General features: G+C 50.8%; 3 protein-coding genes across 3 annotated transcripts; 1 reads left to right on the forward strand and 2 right to left on the reverse strand.

The window, feature by feature from the left end:
- Positions 1-1,107: 1,107 nt before the first annotated feature.
- On the reverse strand, positions 1,108-3,376 carry Triagg1_5174 (uncharacterized protein; the record flags this gene model as incomplete). The annotated part of the gene is made up of 5 exons (XM_062899659.1): positions 1,108-2,086; positions 2,146-2,373; positions 2,432-2,977; positions 3,044-3,112; positions 3,177-3,376. The coding sequence occupies 5 exons, from the start codon at positions 3,374-3,376 to the stop codon at positions 1,108-1,110; spliced, it is 2,022 nt and encodes a 673-aa protein (XP_062755999.1).
- Positions 3,377-6,307: 2,931 nt separating this feature from the next.
- On the reverse strand, positions 6,308-9,913 carry Triagg1_5175 (uncharacterized protein; the record flags this gene model as incomplete). Its single annotated transcript, XM_062899660.1, has 7 exons — positions 6,308-8,089; positions 8,183-8,276; positions 8,397-8,681; positions 8,754-8,818; positions 8,961-9,043; positions 9,134-9,268; positions 9,373-9,913. 7 exons carry the CDS (start codon positions 9,911-9,913, stop codon positions 6,308-6,310), a joined length of 2,985 nt encoding a protein of 994 aa, XP_062756000.1.
- A 3,445-nt stretch (positions 9,914-13,358) lies between these two features.
- Positions 13,359-14,979, forward strand: Triagg1_5176 (uncharacterized protein; the record flags this gene model as incomplete). Its single annotated transcript, XM_062899661.1, has 6 exons — positions 13,359-13,566; positions 13,836-13,966; positions 14,042-14,071; positions 14,262-14,381; positions 14,602-14,779; positions 14,873-14,979. 6 exons carry the CDS (start codon positions 13,359-13,361, stop codon positions 14,977-14,979), a joined length of 774 nt encoding a protein of 257 aa, XP_062756001.1.
- Between the last annotated feature and the right edge of the window lie 3,480 nt (positions 14,980-18,459).

Consider the following 18,459-nt stretch of genomic DNA (forward strand, 5'->3'; position numbering starts at 1 on the left):
TCGCAACAATCAATAGCAAAGTCATATAGCGGTGCGATATTGGGCATGAGTCACCAAAAATATTTAACGATGAGACGTGACCCTAACAACGACCTTCTTGTCGCAGATTGGGCAAATGATTCGCAGCATTCGCCCCAGAATAAACGAAAAAGAGAGTCACAACACATTAAACAGAAACAACTAAATATCAGTGACCAGGTAAAACGCAGAAAGGTTATATTTGAAGGCAAGGGAGACATGAGTGCGGGTGAACCAGCAAGAGCAGGTGAACCAGCCTTGGAGCTGGCAATTAGCCAGGGAACTGATTCTATTTCGCCTCAAAGTATGGATCAATTGCGACGGAAACGATTGTGGATACACATAGCAGAACATCTAAGGGCTCTCTCATTCATGTCTCTGCGTCTCAACGCTTTCCAAGAGCAGTATGAAAAGGGAGGGCATGACTTTGCTAGGTGAGACTAGCGGGAGGATAGAGATGAAGGTGATAATCCAACTGAATTTGATATAGAGCTAGGCATGACTTGACTAGGAATTCATGCTTGACGGGTGCGTAGATGAAAGCATCCTGAATAGCGCAGTCGGCTCCCGTGCTTGTTTGTGATGAAAAGTGTGTCAATTGGCCTTGGATTCTTACTATCTAGTGGCGACTAAGGCCTCCTACTTATATGTAGCTAGTGGACTGACCCCCCTGCCTACGTGAGTACCGGTACAACTACTAGGTCGTTGCCTCCTTATTTCAACAGTGTGTTAGGTCCTACGGCTAGGAATGGAAAGAAGACAGTGCTAACGCCAGAAACAAAGGCATTCTCTTCTCGATCCTGCGCCGGGTTCTATCATATTGCTTTGTACAAGACAGAGGACCCGGAATATTCTTGGCTAAACTGAGAGCAGGGCCATCTGATCGTTATTCATAGTTTCGTATTGTTATTGATATTTTTTCGAGGCACAAGTTCATAGTATCTAATTAGTCTTAAAAAAGGAATAAAATTACAAATTGTAACATGTCTTCCGTAAACAACAGGAACCGTATACCTTTCGTAAATACACCGCGAGCGCATATTTATGCATCAACTACGCCCCCGGTTTTCTCACACATCACCAACAGCATCATGCCTCAACCGCCGGGGGGACTACAAAGTTTGAATTATACATGGTCATGAAATCCGGCCAAAGCGCATCCTCAAACTCATACTCCTGCCAAAATACAGCATCTGGATCCGTGAGCGGCTCCCCAGGAGGCTGTGTCTCCGCCATCACCGGCTGCTCCTGCGGAACCCGCGAGAGATACCACTGGCGAATCCACCGAAGTTTGAAGCTGAGTCTACAAAACTGAGTTCCGCCGCCATCTAGAAGACGGCGTCTGCGGCCGGCTTCCTTGGCCCACGTGTCTGCCTCCTCGAAGCGGTCGCTGAGACGCTTCATGACGTCTGCAAGTTCGAGTTTTCTGCGAGCCATCGCGGGCTGCCAGTCTATTGAGGGATCTAACAGGAGCAAACGGGAACTAGTGACAATGGCAAAAGCGAGAAGTCCCGTAACTGATGTGGGAAGACCTGGCAGCTCGTTGGGATGAAAAGAGCAGAGCGTGTCAAAGAAGTCAACGGCGGCGAGGAGGCATTTCCAGAGAGTGTCGAAGCGTTGTAGCGGTTCTGTATTCAATGTGCTGATTTCGACGGGTGTGGTGAATTGCGTGGGAATTGCCGCCTCGGCGAGGCGCATGAGAGTGACTTGATAATACGCTTTGAAGATGTCTGGTGATTGCTGGTCAGCGACAGGGCATTTTGAATGGATAGGATGATACGTACTCCTCTCCTTGACGCATTCAGGCTGCATGCTTATCAAGTCATACAGTTCTCGACGAACGTTGTTAATCACCATATCCATAGGTGACAAGTACGCACTCAGCCCAACGTCAACCACATCAAAACCAGGCAGCAAGCCGTAGGCACGATCGGCGACGCGCTGCATTTTAATGAGTGCAACCAGAAATAAGTTAGCCTCCAAGGAGGATTCGGCCAACGATTCGCAGCATTGCGAAAGATAGTTGTTCCAAGGAAACTGGGTGCCTCGTTTGAACAGGGCAGATATGCTGTAATCAATCAGCCTACACTCTCGCAAAGCATCGTGCAAGGTGAAATGCGCTCTTACAGCGATGTAATGTGGTAAAGCCCCAAAACTGCTCGCTTCTCATCGGCAGTATGTGGTCTTGGCTTCGACATGCCCTTGTCAAGCGTTGCCCAGGCTTCTCCCAGGAGAGACTTGGGATGCATCTTAGTAGACTCCGGAGACCTGTCCAATTTAAGGTCCAGAGCCATGGCAACAGCCAGATGCACAAAATTCGTCGCTTCCGTATTCATGTAGAAGTGAAAATCACCCCTATTACATCCACTCTGTTAGCTCAATCAGGTTGAATGCTCCTTGTATGAAAACTCACCAAGCCAGGTGAAGGAGGAGAGCTTGCAAAATTCCCAAGTTCCTTTCCTGCTTCACAACCATTCTGTCTGCGATATACTGACGAAACCAGTTCTCAACACCTTGCTGAGTCGCCGACGACTGGGGCGTTACCGCCGCCATGATGGTCCAAAAGAGACATCGCGACGACGCATACAAAGTCCGAGGATCCAGATTCTCCGGGATGATGACAAAGGGATAGTTGGGCATAAACTCGCGCCGATATATATCAAAGTAAGAAAGCACCTCTTCAAAAGTAAAGCTAAAGCCCGGGATCAACTGGAAGGTAGTTGCCGGCTCAGACGGGATAGTGAGCGGTATCTGCGGAGCTTCACGCGCAACTGGCTGTGGCAGCGCAGCATCTTGCAACGGCTTTTGCAGGTGTAACTTGGGTGCATCACTGATTGTAACCGCACCAGTATCGTTGCTTTCAGGAGTCAAGGGTGGTGTCCCAGACGCCTGCATGTGCTGACCACTCGCAAGCATGGACACCAAGCCGTCAATCTTCTTCTCCAGCTGGGCCACTCGCCTAATTTCTTTCAGTTTAGTAAAACAAACTCACGACATTATGGACCTGAGATTCCGGCCAACATACGTTGATTTGCCTCTCTTCTTCCGCTGTACCGGTGCCGGCACATGGCACGGAATCTTCATGCGGTTACATCTAACGCAATGCAAGTCAGCTCACTTTGCCCGATCCCACCAATACAAAATCGCCGTAATCACACCTTATGCAACCGGCATCCCCCTTGCCGGCCCCAGACTCGGGCCATCGACACTTCATCTTCAGCCGGGCGCAATTGGCACATGCCCGGGTTTTGGGGACCTCCGGACCCGTGGGACGACTTCCGGAGCCGCTGTCAGGCGGAGCCCCGATGACTCCGTTGACTGCACCTCCATCTACAACGACTGAAGAATCAACACCCATGGCTGTTTATGCGTCGGAGAATTACTGATGACTTTGTTTCTGGACCATGAAAAAAAAAATTGACACGGAGTAAATTTACATCGTTCTCTGGAAGCCATAGTGTTGAAGGATTGAGGCTTCCGGCTCTCCGGATATTATCTTAATGCCCGGAGCCGTGAATCACGTGCTACGGCGTACGGAATCCGGTTATTATTTTATTTCCCGGCACCGGACATCGACTCTACTTTGTCTTTATACTCCCTTACCTCCGTTATTGACAAATTAATTGACGTATCAATAAGACATCCTATTTTCCATTTGTAATTGGTAAAGACGCAGACCCAAGTTCTCCTGGTTAGCATTGGAGCAGTTTCCTTCCCACTTCACGTGTCCAACTGTCTCAGTAGATCGTGATGCATTGTCTTTGCAAGACAAAGTCTCAGTTCACAATGACTCAGAGATATGAGATGGCCATGCTTTTACTCACCATGCAACCATCACGTAATTCCCTTGTCAATGCAAGATAAAACTTATGCGGAGATAAACCCCCATCAGTCGAGGATGCTATAACTCACTTTGTCTCAGCCATCGTCACTTCGTGTCAGTCTCAGTCCAATTGGCGCTTAGCAGGCCTAGTTCAGTCATCTCAGCTTTGTGCCACGCTACTCTGCCCCAGCAGAGCAGCATCAAGTGCCGAATGTGATGAAGCGTGGTGATAATCCCAGTCATAGGTAGTATGAAGCCATGTCACCTAAACATCCCTCTTAGATAGGTGTGCTCGTATCAATATCTACATGATCCACGGGCCCTGCTCTACTAGCCAGGTGACGGGAGCCAACACCTCCACGCAATGGATGCTGCCCACTTCCAATCCCACCGGTACCTGCGTAATTGTACATACCTATGTTTCATGGTGGGTGTGTTCTCATCCGCACTTCGCGTATGGGCCATCAAGCGTGGCGATCGCCATCCCAGTAAACCTTGGCAAATCCCAAGGGAAACTAACAGGGTACCTCTTCTTAACGACATCAAGTGTCAAGCCACACCTACGATCGTGGCCGTCAGGTGAGCAACAAACTTCTTCACTAGTAATCTCTCAGCATCCCTAGTCACAAGGGGCAAACCCAATACACACAGGCCCATCTACACCTGTATCTCGTCCATAGACCAACGAACTAGCGATTTGTCTGAATCGCTCTCTGCATATTTGATTCAGTCTTTCAACAAAAGCTACCCGGCTTGACCCGCCAGACAATGGCCATGAGTGCCCGCGTAAAGAGCTAAGCTTTGCAAGGTTGCCCGCTTTCCCGTGGTTCCCGAGCAGCCGAGGTTCCCAAGATCTGCAGCCCTAGACCGGGATGTGTTGATGGTTCTCCCCACAATCTGGTGGGTAAGCTGAGATCTTGCTGCGATCGCATGACGACCAAATCTGCGCTATTCAGCATAGCTCATACTTGGTCAACATGGCCTCTCTGCGGTATTATCGTGGCATATACGATCCAAGTGGATATCTTCAGCTGTGCAGCCGCCCAAGAATCATCTCAAAGAGGTGATTGATTGACAGAATCAACCAGGAATCTGTCTCTTCCCGCCCAACAATCGCTCAAAACGTGACGCTTTTTTCAAGTGCCGGTCTCAGTTGAGCTGTCAATCACTTTCTTTGTCACTAGTCCGGCCTACTTACACATCACCACTAAACACCGAATCTTTGTCCTCCAGCATCCTTGTCTGCGGCCGAGCGTGTCCACGCGGCGTTTAACCCATCGAGATTCGGCCGAACCCAAGACCGCTCAGTAACGTAACTCTGTCTCAGTTACAAACCTCTTCACACAGCACTCTTTTCAATACCTTCAAAATCCCAAATCTAGACCAAGTCAGGCTCTCTCCAAGACCGCCAAAGTCCGCATCATCACCCCTGCAGCGGCATTGTCCAAGCCACGCTCTTCACTCCCTCCTCCCGCAAAACAAAACCCCCCCATCCCTTAGTCTCAACAGGGTTTCCCTCCCCCCTCGATCATCTCTCACACGTGCTTTCATGATTCTTCCTTAAGCGACAAAGTAACGCCAAATTCAGCCTCGCCGCTGCATCCCTTCACAGCCGAAGGCGCAAAGGAAGTAAACCGCAAAAGACATGAACATCTCCGCCATCTTCAAGGCCATCGTCCCGAACCCCTCACGTGTAAACCACATGTACTATTCTGCCGCTCATTCAACATCGCATTCCTGTATTCTACCGCTTCTTGGCTACTACATCAGTTCCTGCGTCCCACGATCGTTCAATCAACCGGTTAATTGCTTCAAGTCGCATTAACTCAGGTCCGTCGCATTGTGGGGCGCGTCAAATTAATATGGGAGTTTGGTTCTTATTTATTTTTTCTTCCGAATGACGGCTAGCCGCTTATTCTTAAGCCTCGTGGGGTGCAAAGAAAAAAAAAGGGACTTTGAGCCACAGTGTCGACTGCAAGTGGCATATACTGGGCGACTGGAGCTCCGACTTACACACGATCTTGCAGCTCGATGATGCAGGCTGCTCAATGTCACGATACACCACGTCACCAGTCAAAGAAAAAAAAAAGTAGTGTAGAATAATAGCAAATCAATTTTTCAGAATTACCCCGTAGCTGTATGTTTTCACAGCCTTTGTACATCAAAATTTCTCAGATGGCCCACATATACAGCCATAAAACGATGGACCAATACCTCTCCATCAAAGGGAATGATTGCGCGCCCCCTTGTCCCTGCTAAAAAAATCGGACAACCTTGGATGACCTTTTCGGAAACGCCAGATAAATAACATGAGAAAACAAACAGGAAAACTAAAAACAAGAAGAAAAACAGAAACGTCACAAAATATAATGCAGAGAATGTCAAGAATAAGAGGTACTGGAAGGGGGGAAATAGGCAACGTGGCACGAAACCATGCTTCCTCACACAATGAGACATGCCACCCTCTCAACTGTCCCAAATGGCACCATAGGCCGGGACACCCCTGGTCTCTAATCCATATACCACCTTCTTGGTGATCTTTTCATTGGCAATGATGATGACGGCCTCGGCGCCAAAGTCTTTGGCCAGGTTGTAGCCCATGCGAACGAGGTCGGGCCGGCCCTGGGCTCGGGTGTCCCAGATGACGGCGTCGGGGAGAGATCCCTTGATACTGTCCACCATCTTCTTACCAAACGTCTTTTCAGGCGAAGGAGTTGACCAGATAAGCTGAGTGGGACAGCATGGTCGCGCGATGTGGCCCAGCATGGGGCCGATACCAGATCCTGTAGCAATGATGATAAGACGGTTGAATAGTGTGGTAATGCGCATGACGCCGCAGGTCGGAAGACCACGGACCCAGATCTTTGTGGGGGGGTTTTGAATACACGCCTTGGTCCAATCGCCAGCATTGGATACCACGAGAGAGTGACCTGTCGGAATACCTTCTTCGAGGTTGGGCTCATGGGCTGGGACCGTCGCAAAGGAGTGCCACTCAAGGAGCGGGCGGTGGGAGATGCGTGTAAAGCTACCGTTGACAGGGATGGCATAGTCAAAGTGCAAACGGATGGCGTGATCCGACAGCGGCTCGGCGTGGACCTTGACTTTGCGGAGGTACATCCAGGAGGAAGCAATGCTGCATGTGGCAACGCCGAGCATCCAGAAAGACGGCGTCTTGACGAGTGCAATCCCAACATCCTCTCCTACCGGGGTAGAATCATAAACGGAGACAACCGTCTTGACCCAGAAGAGCGCAAGCGTGGTCCACCCCATGAAGCGGTGCATGTTCTCAAACGTGTTGTGGCTGGGTTTGCGAAACATGGGCAAGGCAGAGGCAAGAATGCCACAACACAGCGCAGAGAGGAGCCACGAGACTACTAGGTTGGCTAAAGAGTACCCAGATGGTCGATGATGGAGCTGAAAGCGGGCAACCGTGGCCTGGATCGTAGAGCCAAGGAGCCACGCGGTTGCGCATACACCAGCAGCAGAGTGGATGCCGCCAAGATGGTAGATTTTGGCACATCGGTGACGAAACCAGAATGGGAAATACCCGGGAACAGAGCAAAAGATTTTGTAAAGGGTGTTTATGACAGTATCCTGGCGGATGACAACACCGGTGGCCAGGTTGGCCGCTGTGATGGTCGCAAGCCATTCGACCTTGGCGTTGAGAACGAGGAAGGCGATGAGAGCACCAATGTTAATGAGACCAACGAAGCTGAACAAGACGCGGTAAACAATGAGAACACGCTTTTGGAGACCTCTCCAAGGCTTGGGCCACTTCTTTTCGGGAATATCTCTCAACAAGTCGAGAGATTTCTCGGTCTGGTCCTCTTGCGCCTTGGGAGGGGCGGTTGTCAGAGTCGAGGATGAAGAAACGGACCGAACACCGACCTGGGAGCCAGATTTGGTACCCTTGGTCCCCGCTAGAGCAGCCGATTGAATGGTAGTACTGAACACTGTTGAAGATTCAGAAATTGTGGGAGAGGCTGGTCCGACAGCCAGCAGGCGTAGAAGTTTCTTGTCAATCTTGCCATTGGGCGTTGTAGGAAACTCATCCAGGAGATGAAATTTAGATGGCACGGCATAGTATGGTTGAAGTTTGCGAGTATGCTTCAGAATGGCCTCTGCATTTTGAGTAGAAGGGACTGCAAACCCATGGATTTCTCCCTCAATCAGGAGCGCGCAGGCACGAGAGACACCTGGCGCCGAGGCCATGGATGAAGAGACGCCATCCAATTCAACACGGAAACCCTGGTAACGAGCAACATGTTAGATTCCGTTCCTCGAGGAAGCGCTATGGCTACACGGCCCACAATCAAAATATGTGCAGAAACGGGAGCTCACCTTGACCTTGACCTGGTCGTCAACTCGACCGATAATTTCAATGGAGCCATCAGGTCGCCACTTTCCCAAATCACCGGTACAATACATTTTAGATCTATTATTGTGAGACAAAACAAGTGTGTCAGTCAGTTTCCCACACTTTCACGGGGATCTGAGCGAGCAGATCCCGGGCTGAGAGAACGCTCTTGACGAGCACTCCCTTGAGAAAACTCACCCATCATTGGTAAAGGGATCTGGAACGTAAGACTCCTTTGTCTTGGCCTCAAGGCCAACGTAACCGCGAGACACTCCGTGTCCGCCGGCCCACATAGTACCGGGTTCACCTACCGGCACGGGGCTCCCATTGCCATCGAGGATGTAGACGTTGTTATTGGGGGTAGGGCTGCCGATAGATAGGCTGTCCCCAACAACGTGTTTCCTCATAGTGTTGACAATGGTTGTCTCCGTGGGACCGCAGCAGTTCCAGTATGTTGCATGCTTGGCCCACAGATCAGCTAGGCTAAGGGGTAGGTTAGCAGACACTCGAAACAAAACGTCCACGGAAGGGAGGTTTCAGCGGAGTTTGACTTACTCTTGTGTAGTAGGTTCACCAGCAGTGGCAACGACTTTGATCTTGGGATACTTGGTAGGAGGGAACTTGGATAGAACAGTTGGTGTACAAATCAAGGTATCCAACTAAATCAACCATTTTCATCTAATGTTAGCCCAATTCACCGCCAAACGTAGCAACTTGGCGTAGTCCATCATTCAGGATTCTCCCTCCCTCTTTGACACTCACCAGCTCAATAGCGGGTTCCCACTTGGAACCCCGGATGACAAGGGTGCCACCGTTACACAGGCATGCAAAGATTTCCCAGGCGGCTGGAACTCGAATGTTAGTAATGTGAAATCCGAATCCACATCGATAACGGAGCTGAGGTACGTGAATTCATCTCAGGGAGAGATACATACCCATGTCAAAGCTAATGTTCAGAACTTGTCCCACCCGGTGACCTGGTTGAATACCCAGGTTCCCGGGAGACATACAGACAAGATTGGTCACATTTCTGTGTGTCACATCGACGCCCTTGGGCTTGCCCGTTGTACCTAACTCGCAGGTATTAGTCTTTCAGCTGCTGGCTGGCAGGGAGGGTGGGTATAGCAGCTGCGGCCTCGGCGCTGCTAGTGAGACCTCGAAGAAATGCACGTACCGGATGTGTAAATGATGTAACATCCACCATCAGAAGTGGCCAAATCCACCCATTTTCCATCATAGGTCATGTCGTCGAGCTGCTGCTGCTCGATTATGACGGGAGTGGCACCGGGGCAGAGGTCACGAACGCGATCAACAGTCGACGGTAGGCAGCAAACAATGTTGCCGCCAGACTGCTCAAGAACATGCTGTATGGTCGAGTCCGGAACAACGCCCCCGTCAAGAGGAACATACTGGGCGCCACAGGAGAGGATGGCCCAGATGCCCACCACCATCTCGGCGCTCCTCTTCACAACGAGAGGGACCCTCTGGTTAGGGCGTACACCCAAGTTGCGGAGTTCAGCGGCCAAGGCCTGTGCCCGAGCTCCGAGCTGGCGGTATGTAATTTGCCTGGTGGTTGCACCAGACAAGTCATGGAGGGCCACATTGTCGGGGAAAGATCTGACATGATGGTAGAAGGACGATGTGACGGTTGGGAAAGGGCACGGCAGCCTGGGTCCATACTGCATTGCAGCGTAGCCCATGGGGGGACTTGACATCTCCATAACACCAGGTGCTCTATGAAGCGTACGTCTGTATGTCTTTATGGATGTGCAGGTATCTTGATGCCGTTTGATCAACTAGATATGGTTATGAAGTGAATGGGAAAAGAAGAGTGGTGTGAAGAAGAAGAAGAAGGACAATGGGTTCAGAACGTGCTGCTGCCCGTCCAACCTGAAGAAGAGGCCGAGTGCCACCATTTATATACGTGAGAGGAGAAGAGTCCTAGTTCTTTCATCCCCCCTCCTCCAACGGTGGGTGAAGGTCCTGCAGAACCCTGCTTGGGAAGGGTCCGGCCCATGGTGAACCATGCGTCGTAGCCCTGACTACGATGCGGACAATAGCGGATCAAAGGCAATCAACGTAGGCACAAGCGACTTGTTGGTGTGGTCTTTGCCGCCTCTGAGCGAATATGAAAGTGTGTGAGTGGTCTTGGTGGAAGACCCATCGAGATGCCGGCGTCCAATACAAAGACGCCAGGGCTCACACGCGTGGAGGCTGAGACCAGCTAGGGTCAAGGGAAGAAACTGCAACATCGAGATATACGGAAGAAGGAGTGGAGGCGAGGAGGGACAGACAGGGTTCGTGGAGAGCAAGGACAAAGGGTAAGATGCTACGAAGCGGTATGCCGGGTGGGTTACTTACTCGTACTGACCGCGCCTGTCGTGATGACGGATGCTTGTGCAGGTCTGAGGGACGGGTCGACAGATTAACCTTGATTAGATACATGGTTGCCTTGCATCGATGCGATCAAAATGCGAATATCCGCGTAGACAGTATCCGATTGCTCTCTCGCTATTAATCGCGGAGTTGCCACTAGAGCTACTCCTCATGCTGCTCACCCTCCCGTTTCTCCTACCGTTGCTCCCCTCAACCTCATACCAAAGTGGAGAAGTGTGATAAAGTGGTGTTATTAGTTGTTTAATACAGAAAGGAGGAACGTTAGGGCCGGTTGGTTTACCGTTACATTTCCAGGAGAGGAAGTGCAGGATAAAAAGCCACAACGGTGTATAGCTGAAATATACCAGCTCGGGGGAGGGAGAGAACGGTGATGATATGAGGGATAGAGGGATGAACAGAGGGAGATTGAGTTGTCAAGCTGACAACCGTTCACGATGCCATTGAGTTTTATCCAATTAGCCTCATCCAATTAGCCGTGAAGAGGGATATGGAGGTATAGTCTGTACCCACACGGACAGCCAAAGAATTAAAGCCCGAGAGGCGAAACTAGACGAGCAATCGAGTCTGAGCAGCTTGTTGCCGGCAAGAGAGAGACACGGGCTGAGAGAGAGCGAAAGAGAGACAGAACCCAGCAACGAAGGAATGCTGCGCTTGGTTACAGCGGACCGAAAAGGGAACCGAACAATACAGTGCGCAGCCCAGTCGGGGCGTCCCAATGGGGCCAAAACATGGCTTGGGACACAGGCTTGGCTGAGACAATTACGCCTGTCCATCTACGAATATACATAGAGGCGCGTGCTTCTGACGCTGACGGCTGGGGGCCGGGCAAGGTACCGCAGAGCAGAAGTCGTCGATGGTGGGCCCCCCTGCTGGCTCGTATAGCGGCTGCACAGCAGCGTATCTGCATCTGCCGGCCGCTGTCGACACCGGGCGTGTTGGACACATCGAGGCAGCCCTTGCTGCGGTAATGATCCTGATCCAACCGAGACACTGGCCTGGCTGCTCTGCTCTGCTCTACTCTGCCCGTTCGTCCCATGCCACTGGGAAGGGGTCGACAGGTGGAGGGAGTCGAAAACAGGTACCACCCCCACACGCCATAGGCACACGCCCCCCCGAGAAGCGCAGACTGTGAGGGGCCGTACTTGGAAGCGTGCAGAGTTGTGAGTTGTGCAGAGCCCGTTCAAGTGGGATGGCGAGATCCACTACCCCGGTAACCCATGGCGGCGGATGCGGATGAAATTGGTAGGTGGTGCGACCAGGCGGCCAGCATGCGCGATGTGCAGTGACGGCGCTTCAGATTGGGCAATGATGGCGATGGCGATGGCGATGGCGATATGGCGATGAGGATTTGAGTTGCCGGTATATGCGAGGTTAATTATGGAGAGAGATAAAGGTAGAAGCTTCGAGAGGAGCCAAGATAGAAGCTAGAAATGGCAGCCTGAGGCACATGCGAGGGACTTTTTTTTTGGAAGTCCGGCAAGTCCTATCCTGCAATACACATGGATGGAAGGTGCGGCCGAAAAGGGCAATCCTGTGCCCAATGCGTGCAAATGCATGCGATTACGGCCGATTTCGCTGACGAACCCATGCAATCAGGGCCTGGGCGGCTGCTTCCTTTTTTTTTTTTGTCTTCATTTTGCCCCGTTTTACCTGTAAACTTTCTTCTGCATCGTGTCTTCGGCTGTCTCTGGCTGATTTTACTCTCCGCAAATAAGATTCCCGCATGCACTGACTCTGTACCGTCATCAATCAGACGATCACTGATTCATGCACGCCTCAGCTGGCATTGCCTCTCTGCTACTACTGTAGGTAATTGATACCACCATATGGATAGTACCTGATCTGTCAACTCCCAATCACCAGCATCGGCCTTTCTGCCCTCCCCCCAGCATCGTCGTCGCCGGCCAAAATCCACGGGATGCCTGCCACGCTGAGGTGAGGTGGCCCTAGACTCGTCCGTTTGGGGTGCATTTCGACGCCTCCCGTCCGTGCCAGGGGGGCGCCTTGAGTACAAGTATGACGATAACACAGAGGAAATTAACAAGCGCCAGCCTGCCAGGCTCCTGCGTTCTCGGCCGCCCTTTGACGGCATCAGGCCCTCGTTCTGATGTGATATGTTACAGACGCCGTGCGCGAGACGGCCATGACAGCATCGACGGGGCCCGCCATCGCGCTTAATACTACAATCGATCACGATATCCCTGTTCAAGTTGACTCATGCAGTCAGCCATCCAGAGCTTCGCCCAACACAACCACCCTCGACTCGACCTGTCAATCGCAAGTCGACAGGGTGAGCTTCCGTTTCCCCATTGGCACAAACGACATGGCACCCCTCCCTATTGGCTCACGCAACATGGCACCCCTACCCACGCATATGCTACCTCTTTATCTCTCCGGGGTAGAGCTGCCCGAAGCCGTAGCGCCAAGGGGACCAGGGAAGCAAATATTGGCAGAGCTTACGGCATAGCTCAGCACGAGCATGCAGAGCTGCCGGCCTATCAGTGGAGTCCGGCGCGTGACAAGCTCGGGATGCTGCCGTACCATTCGTTTCGTACCGCCGTATATCAGCACGATCCCCGCCTGCTTATTCGCAGCCCAATGGCCGTATCCCAATCCCCTATCATATTCCCATCTAATCGCCTTTTCTCCTTGCTCTTACGCCAACGTCAAAACTACTAAGACACATTCTACTAGGTACCTACGTGGCTTTTTTTTTTAAACAGGGTTCCCGGCTAAAGCGGACTGATCGGCAATCTCGTCAATATGTCCGGATCTGGATCTACGCTCAGAGGACTCGTTCAAGTTTCCTCCCCGGCTGATGGTGTCAGAACCATCACCTTCAACCGACCGCAGAAGCGGAATGCTCTGTCCAGTGAGCTTCTGGCCGAATTCCTCACCGAGCTGTCCGCGGCTTCCAAAGATGCTGCCGTCAAGGTCATTGTCCTTACGGGCTCTGGCGGGTTCTTTTCGGGTGAGATTGGGCTTTTGACTTTATTTGGTTGATGTGAGAGGCGCCAGTCGAGCGTTGGAGGGGCAAAAGGTTGTCCCTCTTCTCACTTGTCTCTTTGTCGTTTTGCCTCTTGCCTCTTGTTTCTTGTTTCTTTTCTTGTTTCTTGTCTCTTGTCTCTTGTCTCTTGTCTCTAGTTTTTTGCCTCTCATTGCTTTTGATGTGCTTCTTGGGTCCACACATAAGATGAACCCTGGCTGATGATTACCGGGGCCCTGGCCTCTGCATAACAGCCGGCGCCGATCTCAAGGATATCGCCGCGCTCGACGCGGCTGCTGCCCGATCAAGCAGATATCTCGAAAATCTTTGCAATGGCATGGCGGCTGTACGGAAGCCTCTTCTGGCAGCTGTTGAAGGACCTGCAGTACGCATGACCCCCTCGCACCTTTTTTTTTCTCCTAGTAGTTCTTAGAGATGTGCTAACATGGGGCTATCCAAGCTTGGGGGTGGGTTTGAAGTTGCACTTATGGTGAGTGGTGTTGCGTGTCCACTGCGCTGAATTTGCACGTGAAAATCCCGAGTACAACAACTTCCTATCTCAGCGCCCATGCCGAAAACATATGCACCTCTCGACATATCTTGATAAACATACAGATATGCATAGCCTTGCGTTCTGCCAATTGGAGGCATCCGATATGCTGACATATAGATGATCGCAGTGTGATATGATATTTGCATCCAAGAGCCGAACCTACTTTGCCCTGCCCGAAGTCAAACGGGGGCTGATTCCCGGCGCGGGGGGCACTCAACGGCTTACGGCAGCGCTCGGCAAGTTCAAGGTATGTGCTGAACTGCATGCTTCTCAATATTATTCCCAATTCATCCAACATGCTTTCTTGCTTTATTGGTACTTTCGGATTGCATCCTGGTGTGGTTCCTGTATCATCGCAGGGCTCGCGGCACTTTTGCTGCTGCACAGGAAAGAAGTGGTGTGCGAGAACCATTGTTGTCAGGACGAAATCGACGCTTCGTATATGCCGCTCGCTCACATCAAATCAGGCAATGCGAACTATTCTTTTGGGCAAACCCATCACTGCCGAGGAAGGACTTTCACATGGTCTTGTTTGCGAACTCTTCGAAGACGGCAAGGTGCTTGAAGAAACTGTCAAGGTGGCCGCCGATCTGGCCGCGAATGCGACCGAAGCTATGCAGCTTGCCAAAGAGGCCATCTGTCGTGGTAAGATGCCGGTTGATCCTTCGTTGAACTTTTGTCGTTATCATCATTATGAATGCGGCTAACGCAACAATGTGCTTTCTTCTCCATCAATAGCTGATAGTCTTGGGCGTGATGACGAATTCGAGAGGACTCTGTATTACATCACGATGGGAACGGAGGAAAAGGTGAAGGGGGTGAATGGATTCCTCAAGAAGACTTGACTGGATTGGGATTTGCTCAACATCAACTGAGGGTCTTGCATGGCACATCGACCCAATGAACAGAGGAGAGTCCCAGCACACAAAACGTGCTTTCGGACTTTAGCACGCCAAGTCAATCATTTGCCTTGTCAATCCTGAGGCATTTTGCATGGGGACAATCGTATCTGTGCTTTCCAGGTTATGGATGTTTATCTTTCCAGAATGAGAACGAACTCGTAATACCCTGCACCGCCTCTAAGCGTTGAGTCTTGATTATCCACTTGAGATGGCCCGTCACAATCACCCGTTGACTCGCACAACGACACAACTGCCCGTACAGGCAACTTCGGGGTTCTAACGACTTCCCAAAATAACCTCATCACCAGTTTTATCTCACCCCGTTTGATCCATACGAGTGAAGACTCCCGATCGTTGTCACCCTTTGCCACAGTGAGGCAAACCGTTGTCCAAGCACCCCACAGAAGGTGAAACTTTCGTATATCAACAAATAATGATGAATCTCTCTACCTACACATGAGTACTGACATGTTTCAGTCAGTCTTGTTGTTTTCACAACCATGGCTATATCCGGGCTAATACCCACGGCAGACAAAGACATGGCAGATTCCCGCCGCGCGAGTCAGAGAGATGTCGTGTTCCTGCTTAGGATGAGTCTAGAAACCTGCCTATATTATACATGGTTGCTGCCTGCTGTCGCATTGCAGTAGGTATGGGCCCGAGACACGCATCTGCAGCCGCAACCAACCAGAAAGGCCTGGCCAACAGCGGCATACATGTCCAAGTGCCAGGCAGACACTCACGCAGATACCACGATGCCCGCATCCTGGCCGCAGATGACATTTGGCACACCGCCCAAGTGCATAATACTGTACATGGAGGCAATGTGTGATGACGGGGTGGGTGCGGCATCCCTTGTTGTACAGATTGGCTTGACTGAGATTGTGCCACCATCCATCTCAACTAGACGCCCAACACAACACAACACAACACAACACAACACAGACCTGGGCCATGACTACCCGCTCCAATCGCCATCAGGTTCATTCAATCGGATGGGAATTAATGAAGAGATCGGCGAGGTATGCAAATCACATGACAGTGCGACACCGCATCGTGTCTCAGTCATTTTAAAGCCGCTGCATTAGCCTGCCGCATCTGCATCGCTTCAGGTCGAACATGGCAATTTCCACTCTATATTTACAGGCTCTCTCGTCACGGAGTTGCTCAAGCTGGGATCAAGAGACAGACAGAAACATGGAGCTCCCGGTCCGGGGCCCTTTTTTTTTTTTTTTGTCCTTTTTTTTTCGTATGAGACATCTTCCATGAGCCACATTCCTCCGCCATCTAAGACAGCAGACTCAGACACCATCTCCCGTCCATCACAACTACACATGTCACGGCTTCCCCTCTCTTTCACACCCTCTCTCGTGTTATTCTGTCTCTCTTTACTACCCTCCCCTTCCCAACCCGATCCACTCTGTCCCGAAGATCCTCGCCGCTACATTGGTGATTGGCAGTCCTGCATCGGGCCATTAGGAGCTTTTGTCCCCGGAACCGATCAGCGCGGCAAATGTGCCTCAGACAAATTACATTCTCACACCATCATTTGCTGAGACACTTGAAATTACCCACGGGTATTTTTAAGAGGCTCGTACTACCCCCCAGGTGAGCGGCACGCCCGTCAGGGGGTGGCTTCTGCCTTTGCATCCCAAAAGCAATGCTACCAGGAACTTGGGAATGCTTGAGATATCGCGGTCTGCTTTTGGGCCGCCACGAGGCTGAGACGATTCCGCGCACCTGGTAGTAGGGATATCACTTATGACGGCAATCGTCTCGTCGTCAGCTCCCGATACAGAGAGTGGTAGCAATGCATCTACCATAGATGAAGTATGCAGAATAGTTGGATGGCGTTCTCTTCGAACGAGTACTACGTAGAGGTGATCAATGCAGAAACAACCCTGAATCGGCGACTCAGGGATTATCCACCGCGAATCGTTTTGCTGGCTGGACCACTCTTGAGGCAGTGCAAGCGAGATTCTTTCTCTCTCTTTTTTTCTCCTTCTTTCTAAAACTCAGGTGAGAGAACAACTAGTGAGGAAATCAGGTGAGATGTTGTCCCTGTGGATGACTGCGGGTATTCTACTGAGACAGCATACTACAAGGAAACTCGCGATTCGGAGCGCGAGCCGCTTCTTCGGCCGCTTTTCTGTTGAAATCGCGAGGCTTAGCAGTGCCCTGTGCGGTGTGGCCTCTCGACAGACGGTATATTATATACATTTGTGGGATTTTATGCTGATACTTTAGTGCATACATGTTACTCTGTGTATATGGTATGGCACGTACTGGCATGGACACTATACACGTATATACGCCTCCTTTCTTGGGCAGTGTTCTCGTCGTAACATGTCATCTTCTTTCCAAGATACACGGCTTCTGGATTGGCCGATCGCCCATCCCTTGCCTCCCTCTAGTGACAAGTCAAACGCTCGCCTAGGCCTCTAGAGATTTGGAGCAAAAAAGTAAAGAATCCGGCTCGACATCCGGCACGGCACAGATGACGCTAAAGGGGGGGTCCCCAAGAATGTCTGTTTTCTTTCGCCGGTGCTTCGGGAACTTTTCCTTTGTTACCCGGCGAAACTTGTGGTTCATCCCTCCACCCCTTGATATTGAGAAAACAACGCTTAGGATGCTCCTTTTCTACAAGTCTGTTTTTATCCCTTGATAGTGTCTCTTTTCTTTTTCTTTGCTTTTTCTTCCTAGCGCCGTGTAATCAGATGATTTTGACGCTATTTGTCTTTCATTTTTCTTTCCTTTCTTTTTTTTCTAGTGGAATGATTGGGCCGGCGAGTTCCCGTAGATGACTCTTTAACGCCGGGAACAAGAGGCTTTTCGTTTTGTCTTGAATGTATGGGGAAGGAAAAAGCATGGTGTATTTCGCTTAACGGTGTGGTATAAGTGACGTGTCATGTGGCTGATTAGGGTCCCCATTTGACAGCTCCCCAAGGTTTATTGGGTGTGTCTCGTGTTAGTGATGCACGGAAGCGAGAGGAGATGGAAGAGAGGTGTGTGTGTTGATACGGGGGCGTAGATGTGGTTTTTGCATGGTTCCCTTGTGTGGATCTGGTTGCGGAGATGAGGAGATTCCCGGGACCAAGGCATTGGGATTAGATGGAAGTTTGTTTTGTATAAGTTTGGAGGGAGGGGATTGTGAATGTTGTGTTGAGGTGAGTGGGTGCATTGGTTGTGAAGCGTATGAGATATGTAGGTACCTAAATATGCGAGTGTAGCAAGGGGGGAATGTTGGCTTACCCTGGAATGAAGTCGGAATGGTAGATTGTAGTGTGAGATGGAGCACAGAATGATATAGACGGCACTGAGTTAGATGTCAACTTGGGAGGATATGTAGACATATTATAAGCCATGTGTAGGCTAGGAAATTAGATGTAAAGGAGGTTGAAACTATTCGCGAGCTTCATTCTT

This window comes from Trichoderma aggressivum (genome assembly GCF_033847375.1).
Source record: "Trichoderma aggressivum f. europaeum strain CBS 100526 chromosome Unknown scaffold_017, whole genome shotgun sequence".
Lineage (NCBI taxonomy): Eukaryota > Fungi > Ascomycota > Sordariomycetes > Hypocreales > Hypocreaceae > Trichoderma > Trichoderma aggressivum.